This window comes from Loxodonta africana, chromosome 8, assembly GCF_030014295.1.
Source record: "Loxodonta africana isolate mLoxAfr1 chromosome 8, mLoxAfr1.hap2, whole genome shotgun sequence".
In the NCBI taxonomy this organism is placed as follows: Eukaryota; Metazoa; Chordata; class Mammalia; order Proboscidea; family Elephantidae; genus Loxodonta; species Loxodonta africana.
In genome coordinates, this window is record NC_087349.1 from 61,780,887 (window position 1) to 61,797,332 (window position 16,446).

The following is a 16,446-nucleotide window of genomic DNA, read 5'->3' on the forward strand; positions in this document are numbered from 1 at the left end:
TTAAGTCGAGATCACCTTTCTGAAAATCAGTTGCTATAATGTGCTATCAGTTAATATACTGTTGTTATGAGGACTGTTTGCCGCCATCCTAAATCATTTGATCTAGTGCTTTTGGGAGGCCTTTTGTTTTGCTTTTTTTTTTCCTTTCTAGTTTTTCTCTCCTTTCTTTCTGGTTAGGTCTTATCGTGACCTACTTGTTACTATTTATAAGGAGATAGCTCTTACTTACAAGTTTTTGTTTTTGCTTCAAATAAGAGAAATTAAACACCAACTTATCAAAATAAACCATAATTTGCAGAGAGAGCAGGGAAAGAGAGGTATTTGATCTACTAAGCGTGGATGTCACCACTTCTTAAAGTTGAACAGCTAGGATATTGATAATTTTATGTCTGCCAAAGTTCCAGTAAAATCAAATTTAGCTGCAGCAGTGGTAGGGCTAGGCCTCCAACTTGTACAGTTGCTAAGACATCTTCACAGACTAACTAGGGGAATCACATAATAATGAGAAATTTGTCATTGCCAAGTTCTAGAATTGCCAAGAAGCAGCTGCCCCTTTCATGCCCCGTACCTTCTCCTTATAGATGCTGAGCACATTTTCTCTGCCTTACTGGTTAGCCCATCGTGAAGGATTTGGATATTGGTGCCTTTAAAAAATGTTATATACTGAAAGTGGCAATAAAATGGATTTTGTGGATATTACCTGCTTGCTTTAGTATGGGGTTTTTCTATATTAGACAAAGGCTTTCTGGGTTTAAGATATTTAGATATTGAATAGAGAAAAGTCACCAAGCTTAGAGCTTTTTGCTTTATTGGAAAAAAATTTATTATTGAGAACTTTTTAATATAAAAAAATAAGGTGTTTATCTTTAAAAATTCTAAATGGCTGGTTTATTGAGTATTCCCCAGGTTTCTGGAGTGATCAGAGGCTAACTACTACTCCTATGTGCCACTTGGGCTTTTAAACTTCAGTCAGAGTTCATAGGATCTCTTACATGGTATAATTGCTTGCAGCTTAGAAAGGGTTTTTTTTCCCTTAACATTTCCTCTATGAACAATTCAATGTGGAAATAGATTATAAATGAACTATCTGTACTTAGTTTCAGTGGCTGCACAAAAGGATGAGTATTAGCTCTAAGGAGATCAGAAGCAAGTGCTTGATTTAGTTTTCCAGAAATAAGGATAATCATTTGATATACTTGAATAACTGAATTAGAAATGTGGACCTAAACATACTGGTTTCACATTTTTAAATTAAAACAATTTTTTTAATGGGATGGAAAACCACCAGCTTATTTTAGAAGCATTATGAACTTGCCTAAATGCCCTATTCAGAGCTCTGACGTGGAACTTGGATCCTGTTAGGCAAGCTTTTTTGTGGGCGGATTAACTCACATTCCACCTGTCAGTGTACCTGTAGGTAAAGACAGTACACCACACCCTGTGTTCTGACCTTTTCCTCAGAGGACACCAACTAGAATCCTTTGGCCCAGCAGGAGAGACTGTTTGAACAGCTCAGTTCAGAAGAGCTTTTCCTTTTGAATTGAGTGAGGCAGCAAGAACTAATGTTTGTTGCAACTGCATTTCTCAAGACTGCTCCTATGGAGATTTAAAACTTGACCTTCCCTGTCAGGTTCTGCTTGGAAGGCTTATTTATTAACACAGACATATATATGATATTGAAAGTTATTTTATTGCTCAGCTAATTAGATATATTGTCTTTCCTCTATTCTTCAGGGATTTTAATTATTTTAGTTGAAAAGAGGTCTGTTTAGTTGGCTTCGGTTTTTGTTTTTTGTGTTTTTAGTTTTGCTTTTTGGATGAAGACTGATGGCGATCTAGTTTTTTTTTTTTTTTTTTTTTAATTTCTAGAGATATTTTTCTGAACTTTTCCCTCCCTTTTATTATTCAGCTGTGTGGATTAATTTTGTAATATTTATTTGATAGTGCTAAAAAGAATTTTCATACTGATTTGAAAAATTTATCTTGATAAACTAAACAGAACTTTTTAAATGTAGTGAAAAACTGATAAAGCAGATGAGGAAGATCGGCAGCTCCATCTTGTAGAATGGATTCTTACAGGACTTACTTGGCAACCGTCAGACTCAGTGGCTCATGGTTGGAAGAACAAGATGAAGACATTTATGAGGTTGAATCTCGTGTCCCTTTACCAAATCCTTTTCCTCTATGTGAACCTTTGGATGAAAATAATTCAGTAATTGTTAATACTTCTATTTTTCATTTTATTCACAAAAGAAATGGGCACATATTAAAGCTTATTTCTAGAATTTCACTGCCTACTCCTCCTTATTCAGTAAGTATGAAAACAATATTGATTTAGTTAAAAATCTGTGTATAATGAGAAGTGAAATTTTAAGTGTCTTTAGAAAGGTTAAATGCAGTAGAGCCTTGTTTTGTTGTTTGGCGTGTTGCTCCATGTTCATCATGGATATATTAAAGGGCTAAATTTGGTCTAAGAGCCCCAACTTGGCTATGTTTTTAATTCAGGAAAGCAGAATGAGATAATATTACAGTTCTTCAGTCCCAGGAAAGCTGTTTAAAAAGATCCCGCTTCTCTTTGAGTATCTTGCTTTTGTTTTTATTATGCCCATCTGAGTAAAAACGGAATGATTATATTTGAGAGAATAGGCGTTGTGGTACCTAAAACAGCTAAGTGACTTGTCGTTGAGCCAATTAGGGAATGTTTGCAATCAATCGATGGCTTATTGACTGTAGCACCAATCAAGAAAAAGATTGTTTTCCATCTGCCTACTGATCCTATGAGGAGATACTCTTTAGAGCTTTTTATGTGAAATGTATTTTATAAACATTAAGAACAAATGTTTAGCATAAAGAGGCTGGGTATTTAGTATTTCAGGTTCCGCGCTTACATATGTTGTCAATGATTTACCACAAGTTACTCAGCACTTCTTAGGACTTCCCTGACTGTAACTATAATGTACTAGCTGATATTTAACAAGCCAGATGGCGTTCAGAAGTTAGTTTTATTGCCTCTCCTGCAACTTTTATATTAAAGTGACAGAATATTTACTTAGGCTTTACACATGCTTTAAAAAAAAAAAAATATTGTGGTAAAATACATTTAACTCAAAAATTTCCATTTTAACCATTTCTAAATGTGCAGTTCAGTAATACTAATTACTTCACTATGTTGTACAACTATCACTACTATCACTTTCCAAAAGTTTTTCTTCATCTCAAACAGAAAGTCAGTATTTGTACATACTTTTAATGTAATAGTAAAAAATAAGTTTCTTAAATATTTTGAAAATATAAAATTTTATATGCCTCATAGTAGTATACATGTTGGGGATAAATCATACGTTGGCTGAATGAGATTTTTTAAAGCATAAACTGTTTGGATGGGCATTTGAAGGGGTTTCATATCCCAATAAAATGTGGATCCCATCTTTTATAAATGAAGTTAGTTTGCTAGATTTTACTGTTTGTTTGTTAAAACCTATTTATTTATTTTTATAAACCTGATGTTATTACTTATGGCTTTATGGTAAATATCATTTTAATGCACTTTAAGAGTAATTTAGATCTTACCAAGGAGTAATATATAGAAGACTAATTTTCCTATTTAAAGCAAATATTTAGTGGTTTGTATAGTAAATTTGAAAAAGAAAAAAATTCGTATCATTTTTGAGCATAGCTTTGAACTCTTAGAAGTTTCGTATGTTTTATAGGCAACCATTATATAATTCACATTGTTAAAATTACATATGTATATGTAGAAGTAAATAGAAGCAATTGATATATTTTTAAAATTTGGGTTATGGCTATAAAACCAGGGGAGTAGTTCTGTATAAATTAGTTTATTACTCTATGGTCATGTTTCTTTATAATAAAAACTAATGTATATTAGTTATCCACATTTAAAGGAAAAATACCCTTTGCCAATCAAAGGTAAAAATATTTATAAAATTTTATCCTTTTTGAGGTAAAAACATATTACAGATATTTTATGATTTAAAATTTATACTTAATTTTTTATTATGAATCTTAAATGTGTGTTCACATTATTTTCAGTTAATAAAATGTGAATGACATTTAAAGCATTTTATTAAAACAACAAAAATTGCATACTGGATATTTTGGAAATTGATTTAGAGTAACCATAAAGAATTTTAATAACTGTAAAATCCATTTGCTGTGGTAAATAACCATTTAGATGTGAAGAGCAGAGGTCTTTTGTTTAACAATAAGCTAGTCTTAAATATCATAATTTTATAGTACATTGCTGATGTCTGACTATAGGTTAGACACCACTTTACATTTGATTCATATTTTAAGTTTAAAATATGGTCATCTTTCTAATACGCAAAACTTGATATATAAATTTTAAAAATCTTTCAACATTACTATGAGCCTATTATTAATGTATATGGCCGTCTTTTTTTTTTAATTTATTGAATACTGTTAATGATCTAGGACTAAGAACTAGAAACATATGAGCTCCAATCTTTCCCACGTTGTTGTTTGGATAAAAACAGATAAGCAGGTACTGGCAGTCAGAAGCCCAGAAAATGAAGGTGGATTCAGTGCTTTTCTGCAGTTTCATACATTGTAGTCAGTAACAGTGATCCAGTTATCTCCCCATTGTACTTTGTCACCTTAGAACTTACTTAAGAATGAGGTGAGTATGTGCCAGTAACAGCATTTTAAGGAGGCTATGTTTGTGGTCAATGCCTTGTATTCAGAGATTTAAAAAATGAACTGAATATTCATATAGAGTCTTGCAGGTGTTTCACAAATGGATAGAATTATAAAGCTTTTAGTTAAAACATGTGGCTTATAAATGTAATTTCTTTTTGTTGTACCACTATGATTTTGTATCATTGATGCCATTATATTCATATTATTAGTCCCCCAAAGTATCAACACAGCAAACATTATAGGAATCACAATCAATTGAATATTAAATACAAAAAAAAAAATACAAAGGAAATAAAATTTACTGTAGAGCACACAGTTACATAAAATGCTTTAGCAAATACAAAAAAGAACCTGTGCTTCCTTAAGATTGTATCTCCCTTTATTTGATAGAATGCAGATCTAGTGATTCAAATTGGTTTATTTCCAAAAGAAGCCTATTCTTTTGTTTAGTAAAACCAGAATGTACCTCTTATGGAAAGTTGTACACAGCTAATCTACTTTTTTACTACGATTAATTCTACTACTAATGTTAGCATGCACTAGAAATATTTAAATAACTGTGATTCAAGAATCTTTATTTTTATTCAAATTCTTTTTTATTTAGCTTTATTGGGGAGTGGGACTGGATTCCCAGTAATTTAATTGTCTTCCTTTGTGTATGCTTTCTCTCCTTGTTTAGCTGGAGCATGCAAAAGTTACACAGACAGAGTTGATGCATGAGTCATTCAGACAGAAACAAGAAACGACAGAGTCCCTCAAGTGCCAAGAAGAACTGCGAGAGCGCCTTCATGAGGAGTCTAGGGCCAGGGAACAGCTGGCTGTGGAGCTCAGTAAGGCTGAGGGTAAGTACCTTGTTGTTGGCAACTGAGACTGGAAAAATTTCAAATTTAAAAATAGAAATTTTGATAACACGGCTGGGTTTGGAAACCACTAATCTAATTTAAAGTGACCACTAATTTAAAGTTGTAGTATATCTTCAGAGTTCCTTCAAGTAATTTTTAAAGCTATATATTTTTTAAATTATAAAAAGAATTTAATAGGGTTACAAAAAATAGTAAAAATTTTAGAAAATATGGAAATGAACAATGATGTGTTGTTAACATAATCCCATCATCCTAAAACAACTCTTATGATTTAAAGGTGTGGAAACTGAAGCTAAGAGATGTTAATAAATAAATTGTTCAAGCTAGCCATTAAGTGGTAAAGCCAGGGTTTAAACCTCTAAAGCCCCATGCGTGTTTTATTTTGAGATACTGTTGTGGGATATTGGTCTTCTAGAATTTATCAGCCTTTTCTATTACACCTAAAATATGATTCAGTTTATAAGCATCTGATTTATATTCAGCTTTCCAGGAACCTATGTATTTATACCTGTTTAATATAAAATATAAAATGAGTTATACTTACATGATGTGATTCTTTAGCATAGCAGAGTAATACAAAGTTCAGAGAAATTTCATATTTAGTCACAATGGTTAAGAAATATGGTATGTTCCAAGAAAAAGGCTGCTTGGAACATACCATATTTAAAGTCAGTGGTTACTTGTGAGTGGCCTTGTAAGGTACAGCAAATAGTCCCCCTCCAACTAGAGCAACAACAACAGAAAAGAAGCTAAGGAACCTACCTAACTATGTTTCAAAAAAAGGAACCTCATAAAGCAGTACCTATGAGACCCGAAGAAACCTAGATGATGCCCGGCCAACGCTTAGTTGATCAAAGATTTTAGTTGAATCATAATCAAGAGGGGAAAGATGTCAAAGAGAAAAATTAATAACAGACATCTTACTTTGATTTTAAGGTTTTTTTCTCACACACAAAACCCAATATTAACCAGAAAAATTCCTGACCCAAAATTAATCCTGCCAGTGGCTTTTTTCACCCAAAGTTGCTAATCTTTTCTTTCCTGTTTAAAGCCAAGCTTATTTAATTTAAATTTCAAAAGGTATCATGACTGCAGGTGGGTAGAGGGCCAAAGACCACCTTGTGACCTGATATCAGTTGATCTCAGAAAAAGGGGAGGACAGGGTTCAATCAGTCATGTTAAGATTAGAAAATGGTTGATCTTTTATTCTCCTCCCTCCTCTTCTCTTTATAAGTTTCATTGGTAACTGGCCTACTTCACACCATTTGCTTTTTTTTTTTTTTTTTTGGAATCAGAATGGTCTCTATGTAAGCATGTAGAGTAATTGCTTAGAATAAACCTTATGTTTCCCCCCAAAGAAAGTTAGTAGTTAACTGCTATCATCAGCAGCAAATTTATTCGGGAATTGTAATAGGTTGGAATGATTTAAAGTTTTGCTAACAGTGCACTTGTTATTGCTTATGTTAAAATCTAACGGTAAAATTTGAAATGGGTTATAATCCAGTTCTGTGTTAATTTGATTTTACAGGTGTCATTGATGGCTATGCAGATGAAAGAACCTTTTTTGAAAGGCAAATTCAGGAAAAATCTGATGTAATAGATCGTCTTGAGCAGGAGTTGTTATGTGCAGGTGGTAGATTACAAGAACTGGAAGCAGAGAGACAGCAGATCCAAGAAGAGAGAGAATTACTGTGCAGGCAGAAGGAGGCTATGAAAGCAGAGGCAGGCCCGGTTGAACAACGTATGTATTTTTCAGACTTTGTATGAAACATTGCTCTCATTTTATTTATATTCTTTAAAAGTTCAAACTGGCTTTTTTTTTTTCTTTTTCAGTGCCATTATCATGTGTTTTTATAAGGACTTGAAAAATTGTAAGAAAATCTAACATCTAGGTTAATGTCTTATTAGCTAACAATGTCAATCAGAATTCCCCACCCCCTCCCTCTGCCTTTGGTGCATGTTAGCAGGAAAAGGTCACTCTTTTTTTTTTTTATTTATCCCTAAACTTCTGCCTTAAGAGGAAGCTGCAAATAATGAGGCGGGATATTTTGAAAATTATATAAAACTTGGTTCTTTTAAGAGCAGAGAGGCAGCAAAAATGTATACTTAGATTAAATAACTGAGGGCAACGACCGGGCACAGGTAGTGAGCAGGTGGAGGTGGACTTCGACCTGCAAGTAGAAGAGGTTGAAAAGGCTGCTGGAAGCCTTTAAATATTTAAATTCATAAATTTCCCTTAATCTTTCTTTAAATGAGAAGTTAGGTAACATCTTGAAGTTAAGGTTTAGAGGTAAAAAAAAAAAAAGTGTCAGTCTTTGCAATGATGGAACTTTGAGTAGTTTTTTTCCATGTCCTTAGTTTCATACTACATAATGCAGTTATAAATCTGTAGCTTCACTAATTTCACTTTATCAGTTTAGAAATATTGTGAAGTTCTTTCTGGTTGCTCAGATTAGTTCAGTATAGGTTTAGGGTTGGCATTTTTAATGTGGAAAGTATACATGTGATAAATGTCAATATCCAAGTAATGTTGGAACTTCTTAAAATGTTAGCAGTGATAATAATCAGCTTCTACTTTTGCTTCTAATTCTTTTTTTGTGCATTATCCTATTTTAGGAAGCAGAAGGCATATAAATTGTCATGTTTTTGTTATCTTCTTGTTTTATTTTTTCTTTTCCTATTCTCTTAGGACTAGTAGATGCTGCAGTCGATGCAGCACCTGGAACAGGTGTGTTTATGCAATTGCATGGCCAATCTTTGGTGGTAGACTCACATCTCAAAAAATTGGGTGACCTTTTGGATTTTCAACCAACTAACATTATCTCTCATTTTGCAATTCTGCTATTGTGTTTCATACTTACAGTTTTTCTCTTTAACAAATTTTCTTGCAATAAAAATACACATTTTTACTTGAAATTAATATCTTAGATTCATAGTAACCATCATCTCATATCTGTTTTTGCACAGAGCTTGACTATTTCAGTTTTTTAAAGAGTATGTTGTTTTATTAAAACTTTTTTTCATTAACAAATACGTTAAACTCATGTAACCTATGACTTTTCAAAGGCTCTTTCTAAATCAGGAAGTATATAAGATGATGGTATCAGATGGATCAATGAAATCTGGTAAAAATCTTTCTGGTTGATTTTATTTTAACCTCTAATATCAGTATTGTTTTAAAAGGAAAGCTGTTTTCTGTAGAAAGCAGTTCTGTAGTTTCCTAGAGAACTATACTTAGTTCTGAGTGCAGTTAGTATGAAGACATTTGAGACATGTTCCTTTCATCTTCTTCACTAGAAAATTGTTTTACTTTTGCCGTGCATACTTATCATTATTAATAGCTAACACTTACATAGAGTCACTATGAGTTGGAATCAACTCAACGGCAATAGGTTTGGTTTTTCTTAATAGTACTTACCACACCCTAAGAACTATTGTTTACATATATTAACTCATTTGAGCAAACATTAACTGTAAGAGATCAGTACTATTATTATCACATGTAAGGAAACTGAAGGATAGCATGTTAAGTGTCACATAGGAGATAAGTGGCAGAGCTAGGATCTGAACCCACGGCCTGCTCCTAAGCACTATGCCACACTGCCTCTCATACTTGTCAGTTTTCCTTTGCACATGCATGTAAGCATGCAAGAGCAACTCAGGAATATGGATCTAGTAAGGAAAAAGCCTAACTGAAAACTCGGACTGCAGTCGTGTTCCTTTTTCTATAACTCTTAATGGCCTCAGTTAAAAATTTACAGTATTTGATCTTCATGTGTATTGTGTATGCATATAAAAGTGACTCTGAGGGTTTGGAATGAATTGATTTTTACCTTAAGTAAAGAAAATGGTGAGTTTTTCTTCTTGAACTTAATTAGATTTTGTTTTTCTTCATTGTGAAAATGAATTTGTCATTTGCTATGCTGTTTTCACAAAAATATTTTTAGTGACAGGACATATCCTTTTTTGTTAATTCTTTATAATTTTATTTATATTAGCTTGTTTACTTATGTAGAAATATATTAAGATATATGATATTTTCATAAGTATTTACCTTATTTTATGTGTCTTTGAATTAAAACCCAGATTTTTCATCTCAAGAAGAAAAAAGTTGAACAGTTACAGATGATTTTAGTGTCATAACATCATTCATTGTGATTTAACTTAGTATACTTTTACCTTTGTAAACAGAATTATTACAGGAAACAGAAAAGCTAATGAAGGAAAAACTAGAAGTACAGTGTCAAGCTGAAAAAGTACGTGATGACCTTCAAAAACAAGTGAAAGCTCTAGAAATAGATGTCGAGGAACAAGTCAGTAGATTTATAGAGCTGGAACAAGAAAAAAATGCTGAATTAATGGACTTAAGACAGCAAAACCAAGCACTGGAAAAGCAGTTAGAAAAAATGAGGAAATTTTTAGATGTAAGTATTCTCAATTTACAGATGGATTATCTCAGTGGAATGCTACTTGCTACTACTTTAGGTTTGTGAATTTTAAATTACGAAGAGACTTATGAGTTCTAATGTTTTCACATACATGTATATTTTACTAATCAATTGAGAAGTACTATTCCAATAAAAAATTCTGATTATTTTTGTTGTACAACTTTTAGAATTCAAAGCCATACAGCCAGATTTTGAATAAACTCTTCCAATTAGCCTTTCTAAATTCAGAGTTAAGAAGCTTGTTGTACTCTTAACCAGTGCTCAGAACAAGCACTGGTCCTCAGAGCTAATTGACCACTACTGCTTTACCCTGAGAAGATACACACACAGGTATCAGTGTGCCCTTGGAAAGGGTAGGAACAGTTGTCATGCTGGCATTTCTCCTTCTCCAAAAAGGTTAAATATCTAATTTCACACAGATTTCCTTTTTTAGAGTTTTATTGAAGCCTGATATTCTCTTTTCAGATCAGAGAATGAGATTCTTATATTTTACAATTTTAGATATAAAACCTAGATTAGAATGAAATTAGTTTATCAAACAACTTATTTTACGTATTTGGTTAATTTAACAGTGGAATTGCTCCTTTGTTCAAAAAATGTAAGTACATTTTAAGGAGAGTACTTTTTTCATTCTGTATTTCATGTTATTTGAATAAAAAAGAACTGTTGTGCTTTAAAGTTTACTTAAATGCTTTCATTTTTGTTTAAGAGCCAAAATAAACTATGAACCATGAAAGAATGTTATCTTTCTAAACCTTCATGGTTTGGGCAACTCTATTATAGATTCTTTGCCTTCAAACAGAACTATACCTATAATTAAAGCTGGGAAAAACAGCTTCAGTAAATATTGTTGCTTCAGTTACTACTATTATTTTTAAATTTCAGGAGCAAGCCATTGATAGAGAACATGAGAGAGATGTATTCCAACAGGAAATACAGAAACTAGAACAGCAGCTTAAGGTTGTACCTCGATTCCAGCCTATCAGCGAGCACCAAACTAGAGAGGTAAGAACTTTGTTGAAATTGCTTACAGTAATTTGTATTTTGGATATAAAATAAGATACATATAATGAAAAAATTAAAAATGAATTTTTTCTATTGCACATAAATCTTAAAATCAGAAAATTAAATATTCCTTCAACATGAGGAGGTCCTCAAAACCCTAAAAATAAATGTTTGTATTAAAATTTGGACTACGCTCTATTGAATCATTCCTGTCTGTATAACATGTTCTAGTATTGCCCAATTAAATGAACTCCCCTGTTTCTGTTCCCAACAAAACTGATCAAAAGAGTTGCCTGTATTAACTGTCTTTACTTGCCCATCTCCCATTCTGCTCTCAGCCCACTCCTATGAAATTTCCAAACCATCTATTTTAATGGGGTTCATACCTCTGCATCTTTGAAACTGGTCTTGTGGAGGTTACACACAATCTCATGACTATATCCAAAAATCATCTCTTTGTCTTCACCTTACTTGACTATTCAGAGGTATTACAGCCACCTTCTTGGAACACTTCCTTCTCTTGGCTGCTGTGTCACCCTGCCTCACTGTCTAATCTCTGTAGTCTTTGTTCTCCTCTATCTAAAATCTAAATGGTGGAGTGCTTCAAGAATTAGTCTTGGGCGCACTCTTCTTTCGTATCAGTATTCTCTTCCTAGGGGATCACCTATAAATGACTCCACATTTATAGGATGTGGAGTCATTTATAGGTGATCCTATAATCTTTGTTGAGCCCCAGTCTTCAATATCCAACCGCCTACTCTGCATATAAGAAGCCCTCGTGACACAACGGTTAAGCGTTTGGCTGCCAACCAAAAGTTTGGCAGTTTGAATCCATCAGCTACTCCTTAGAAACCCTGTGGGGCAGTTCTACTCTGTCCTATAGGGCCGCTATGAGTCAGAATCCACTTGACGGCAATGCTTTTTTTTGTTTGTTTGTTTTTGTTAGTGGCACAGTGGTTAAGTGCTCGGCTGCTAACCAAAAGGTTGGCAATTCCAACCTATGAGCTGCTTCATGGTAAAAAGATGTGGGAGAATACTTCCATAAAGATTATAGCCTTGGAAACCCTATGAGGCAGTCCTACCCTGTCCTGTAGGGTTACTGTGAGTCAGAATGAACTCGATGACAATGGGTTTGGTTTCGTTTGGACTCTGCATATCTACTTGGAGTTCTCAAAATTAACATGTCCGAAAGAGAGATCCTGATTCCTGACTACTGTCTACTGAAGAAAGATTAGAGTAAAACATGTTTCTTCTTCAACCCAGTAAATTCTATATGATGTATGCCTTTCTTGTTGCTAACACCTAGAATTCATTCTTGATTCCATTCTTTTCCTTATCCCCCACCTCTAACCTATTGGTAGGCCTGGTTGTACTGTATCTTTCTTTCCACCTTCAATCATCTCTTTAAGTCCTAGCCATCACTATTGCTTGCATAGACCATTGTGGTAACCTCCTAACCATTCTCCCTCCTTCTACTTTTTTCACTCCATCTATCTATTTTCCTCATAAAATATAGAAACATAGAACTCCATATTTATCAAATTAATTCTATGTGAATGAGGGAAGATTCCATTTATATATTACTAAAGGTAACTTGTCATGGTGACAAAGAGATTATGCTTGGAGTAAGTCAATGCCAGTTTGAATCATGGCTCTGCCATTTACTAGGTGAGTGACATGGCTAAGTCAACCTCTCTAAATCTGTTTACTCATTTCTGAAATAAAGATAATAGCCCACTCGATGGGCACATTTACCTGGTACATAAAAAAAAAGTGAACACTTAATAAATGGCAACTATTTTATTTCTGAAAAGAAAATAAAAATTTTTGTTTATATGATTTCTATGTAGCTTACTATATTTCATTTTTCTTAAAATAATTCCAAAGAAATATAAAATGCTTCTGTAACTCACTGCAGTAAAATATTATGTTATCTACATCTGTTTCGAATAGAAATAATCTGACATAGAATATCCTTATCTACTAGAGCAATAGAAAAGTTCTCAACACACAGAGAACACAAAGTGTTTGTATTTGTTGGCCTTATTCCTAACAAACATGTTTTCAGTTTTTTAAGACTAGCCTGAAACTCAACAGAATATGTAAACTCTAGAATTTAGGTCTATTTCATAGTGTCATGTTTGACCTGCCTCATTCGTTAAAAAGAAACTAGCAAGGATATATAAGTTTGATTTTCTCCAGTAACATTGTGATCCATTTGTTCTTTCCTTACCTTGCCAGATCTGATTCCCCAGCTTCTGATTTCTCTAGGTCAAACACATCTAAGTGTAGTAGTATATTGTACCATTTTGCTGTGCTTGCTTTGTTGTTTCTGTTTTGAGCTTACTCCAAATCTTAGTCCACCCATTATTGTTAAAGTTTCTCCTCAGTGGTTTTATTGCCGTCATCTTTGAATCTATAATTATTGTTAAACTTGCATTTGTTTAATGTTGTGGAGGAATAATTGTCACTTGAAAATAATTTCCTCTAAGTATCTCACTGAAATAAGATAGAATTCCTTACTCTATCACATTTCTTTTTTGCTAAAGCTTTTCTCCTAACTTCATCATAACTAATTTCGTAAGTCATTTTATTAACCCTTCCTGCATTATTTCATCACAGAGCTGCTCATTTCAAGGGACTAACATATTAGCATCACTTAGGGAAAGTCTTTCAAGCTGCACTTATTCCCTCAACCACCCCTGGATTGTTATCTCTGTTTTCGGTTGAAGGAATGTGTAGGCTGACTATATCAAAGCTCCCCTATCTACTCCTACCCCTGTAGTATTCAAAGCCATTGCACTGTTATATGTATTGACTGTAATCATTTGTGGAATAAAAAATAAAATCCATGAATGGTTTTCTAGGTGATTTATCTCACATAAGAGGGTAAGCCAGCATTCTACAAATTTGTCATTTCTGGTAAGTCGTAGTGTAATTATGCCATTAAAGCTTGTAATTCAACATTATTCAAAAATATAATTTATATTCTCCTTCTAGCTGGAGAGAGCCTTAGTCTTGAGAGGATTTCTTAAAATTAAAAAAAAAAAAAAAAGTTTAAATGAAAACAATATTGTATTTCTTTTATAAGTGCTACTTAGTTTTATTAATCCAGAAAATGTAACCTTAGTTGGGACAAATAAGTTGCTATATCCTTACTAAAAATATAATTAGCATGCTTTTTTGAAAAAATATTTAGTTGTGTTTTTAGGTGACAGTTTACACAGCAAATTAGGTTCACCTTTAACAATTTTTATACAAATCGTTCCGTGCCCTTGGTTTGGATTTTTACAATGTGTTAGCATTCTCATTATTTCCATTCTGTTTGTTCTGTTTCCACTGATCTATCTTCCCTTCCCCTCCTTGCGTTCTCACCTTTGTTTTTTGGGTAAACATTGACTATTTGGTCTCATATACTTGATTGTTTAAGGAAGCACATTACTCACAGGTGATACTGTTTAAGCCAATCCATTATTTGGCTGAAAGGTGACTTGCAGAAATAATTTCAATTCCACATTCAAAGGTTATCTTAGGGAGATAGTTTCAGGCTTTTCTCTACTCCATATCTGTCCAGTAGGTCTGGCCTTTTCAAGAATTTGAGTTTCATTCTACATTTTCTTCCAGTATATATGGGACTTTCTGTGGCGTCCCCCGTCAGAACAGTCAGTAGTGGTAGCCAGGCACCATCTAGTTCTTCTGGTCTCAGGTTAGAAGAGGTTGTGGTTTAGGTGGGCTGTTAGTCCTTTGGATTGATTTTTTTCTCAGAGCTTTTGATTTTCTTCATTCTCTTTTGTGCCATACAAGTAGAGATCAATAGTTGTAACTTAGATAGCTGCCCACAAGCTTTTAATACCCCAGATGCTACTCTGGGATGTAGAATGGTATATTTTGTGAACTACATCATGCCAATTGACTCTGCCGAGACTATGGTTCCAAGCCTTTTAATCCACTAAATGATCCCACAAGTTGTCTGGATATGTTTAGGAAGCCTCCATAACTGTGCCCCCTATGTGGTTTGTTATGTACGTGGATATATATACAGCCCACACAAACGTGTATCTATGTATGCCTCCAGATACACCTATACGTGCATTTATTCATGTATGCCTTTCTACCCATATAGTTTTTGGTCATTTTTACTGTTGCAAAATTGTATATGCCTTTACTGAAATTGAGCCTTTTTTCGTGTGCTTCGTGGTATCTTTATTACAAGTTGTGCTGGCTTCACTCATATTTGGTCTTGCCTTTCCCATCATCAAAAGTAACAAGTGTTTACTATCTAGAAAGTGCTTCTCCCTCTTTCTCCCTCCCATCCCTAGTAGCCATCAAAGAACTTTGCTTTCTGTCTGTACATCTATTCTTGACTTTTTATAATAGTGGAACCATACAGTATTTGTCTTTTTGTGATTGACGTATTTCACTCAGCATAATGTCTGCCAGATTTCATCCATGCTATAAGATGTTTTGAGGGACTCCTTATTATTCTTTATAGTTGCATAGTATTCCATTGTATGTATGTACCACAATTTGTTTATCTATTAACCGGATGATGGGCACTTAGGTTGTTTCCATCTTTTTGCTATTGTGACTAATGCTGCAGTGAACTTGGGTGTGCGTATGTCTATTCACGTCACTGTTCTTATTTCTCTAGGGCATATACTTAGGAGTGGAATTGCTGGAATATAAGATATTTCTATTTCCATCTTTTTCAGGAAGTGCCATACTGTTTTCCTTAGTGGTTGTGCCATTTTATAACCCCATTAGCAGTGTATGAGTTCCAATTTCCCCACAACCTAAACAGTGCCATTTTGATCAGTGCCATCATTGCAGAGGTGAGATGGTATCTCATTGTAGTTTTGATTTGCATCTCTCTAATGGCTAATGGGAGCCCTCGTGGTCCCGTGGTTAAGCGTTGGGCTGCTAACCAAAAGGTCAGCAGTTCGAATTGACCACCCACTCCTTAGAAAACCTATAGGGCAGTTTTGCTCTGTCCTGTGTGGTCGCAGTGAGTCAGAATTGACTTGACAGCAATGGGTCGTTTTGTTTATTTGTAATGGCTGATAATCGACAGTATCTTTTCATGTATTTGTTGACTGCCTGAATGCCCTCTTTGGTGATGTGTCTGTTCATATCCTTTGCCCATTTTTTTGACTGGATAGCTTGTCTTTTTGTTGTTGAGTTATTGAAGTTTTCTATATATTTTGGAGATTAGATCCTTATCAGATATGTCATTGCCAAAATTTTTTTTCCCAATTTGTGGATTCTCTTTTCACTGTCTTGGGAAAGTCTTTTAAAGAGCATAAGTATTTAATTTTTAGGAGGTCCTAGTTGTCTAATTTATCTTCTGTTTGTGAATTTTAGTTTTGTTTGATAGGCTATTTATGCTGAAGATTAGGTCCCCAAGTTTTAACCCTGTGTTGTCTTCCGGGTACTTTCTAGTTTTAGCTTTA

At 33.8% G+C, this 16,446-nt stretch overlaps 1 protein-coding gene across 11 annotated transcripts in view; it reads left to right on the forward strand.

The window, feature by feature from the left end:
- The window catches only part of AKAP9 (A-kinase anchoring protein 9), a 156,654-nt gene that overhangs the window by 102,413 nt on the left and 37,795 nt on the right, over positions 1-16,446 (forward strand). For 10 of the 11 annotated variants that reach the window (XM_010587275.3, XM_064289974.1, XM_064289970.1 and 7 more), the window contains 4 exons: positions 5,360-5,522; positions 7,072-7,284; positions 9,735-9,967; positions 10,877-10,996. In XM_010587275.3, coding sequence (XP_010585577.1) covers positions 5,360-5,522; positions 7,072-7,284; positions 9,735-9,967; positions 10,877-10,996 — 729 coding nt within the window. Of the gene's footprint in view, positions 1-1,948; positions 2,312-5,359; positions 5,523-7,071; positions 7,285-9,734; positions 9,968-10,876; positions 10,997-16,446 lie in introns of those variants that run through there. The other variant, XM_064289975.1, reaches the window with a different exon arrangement.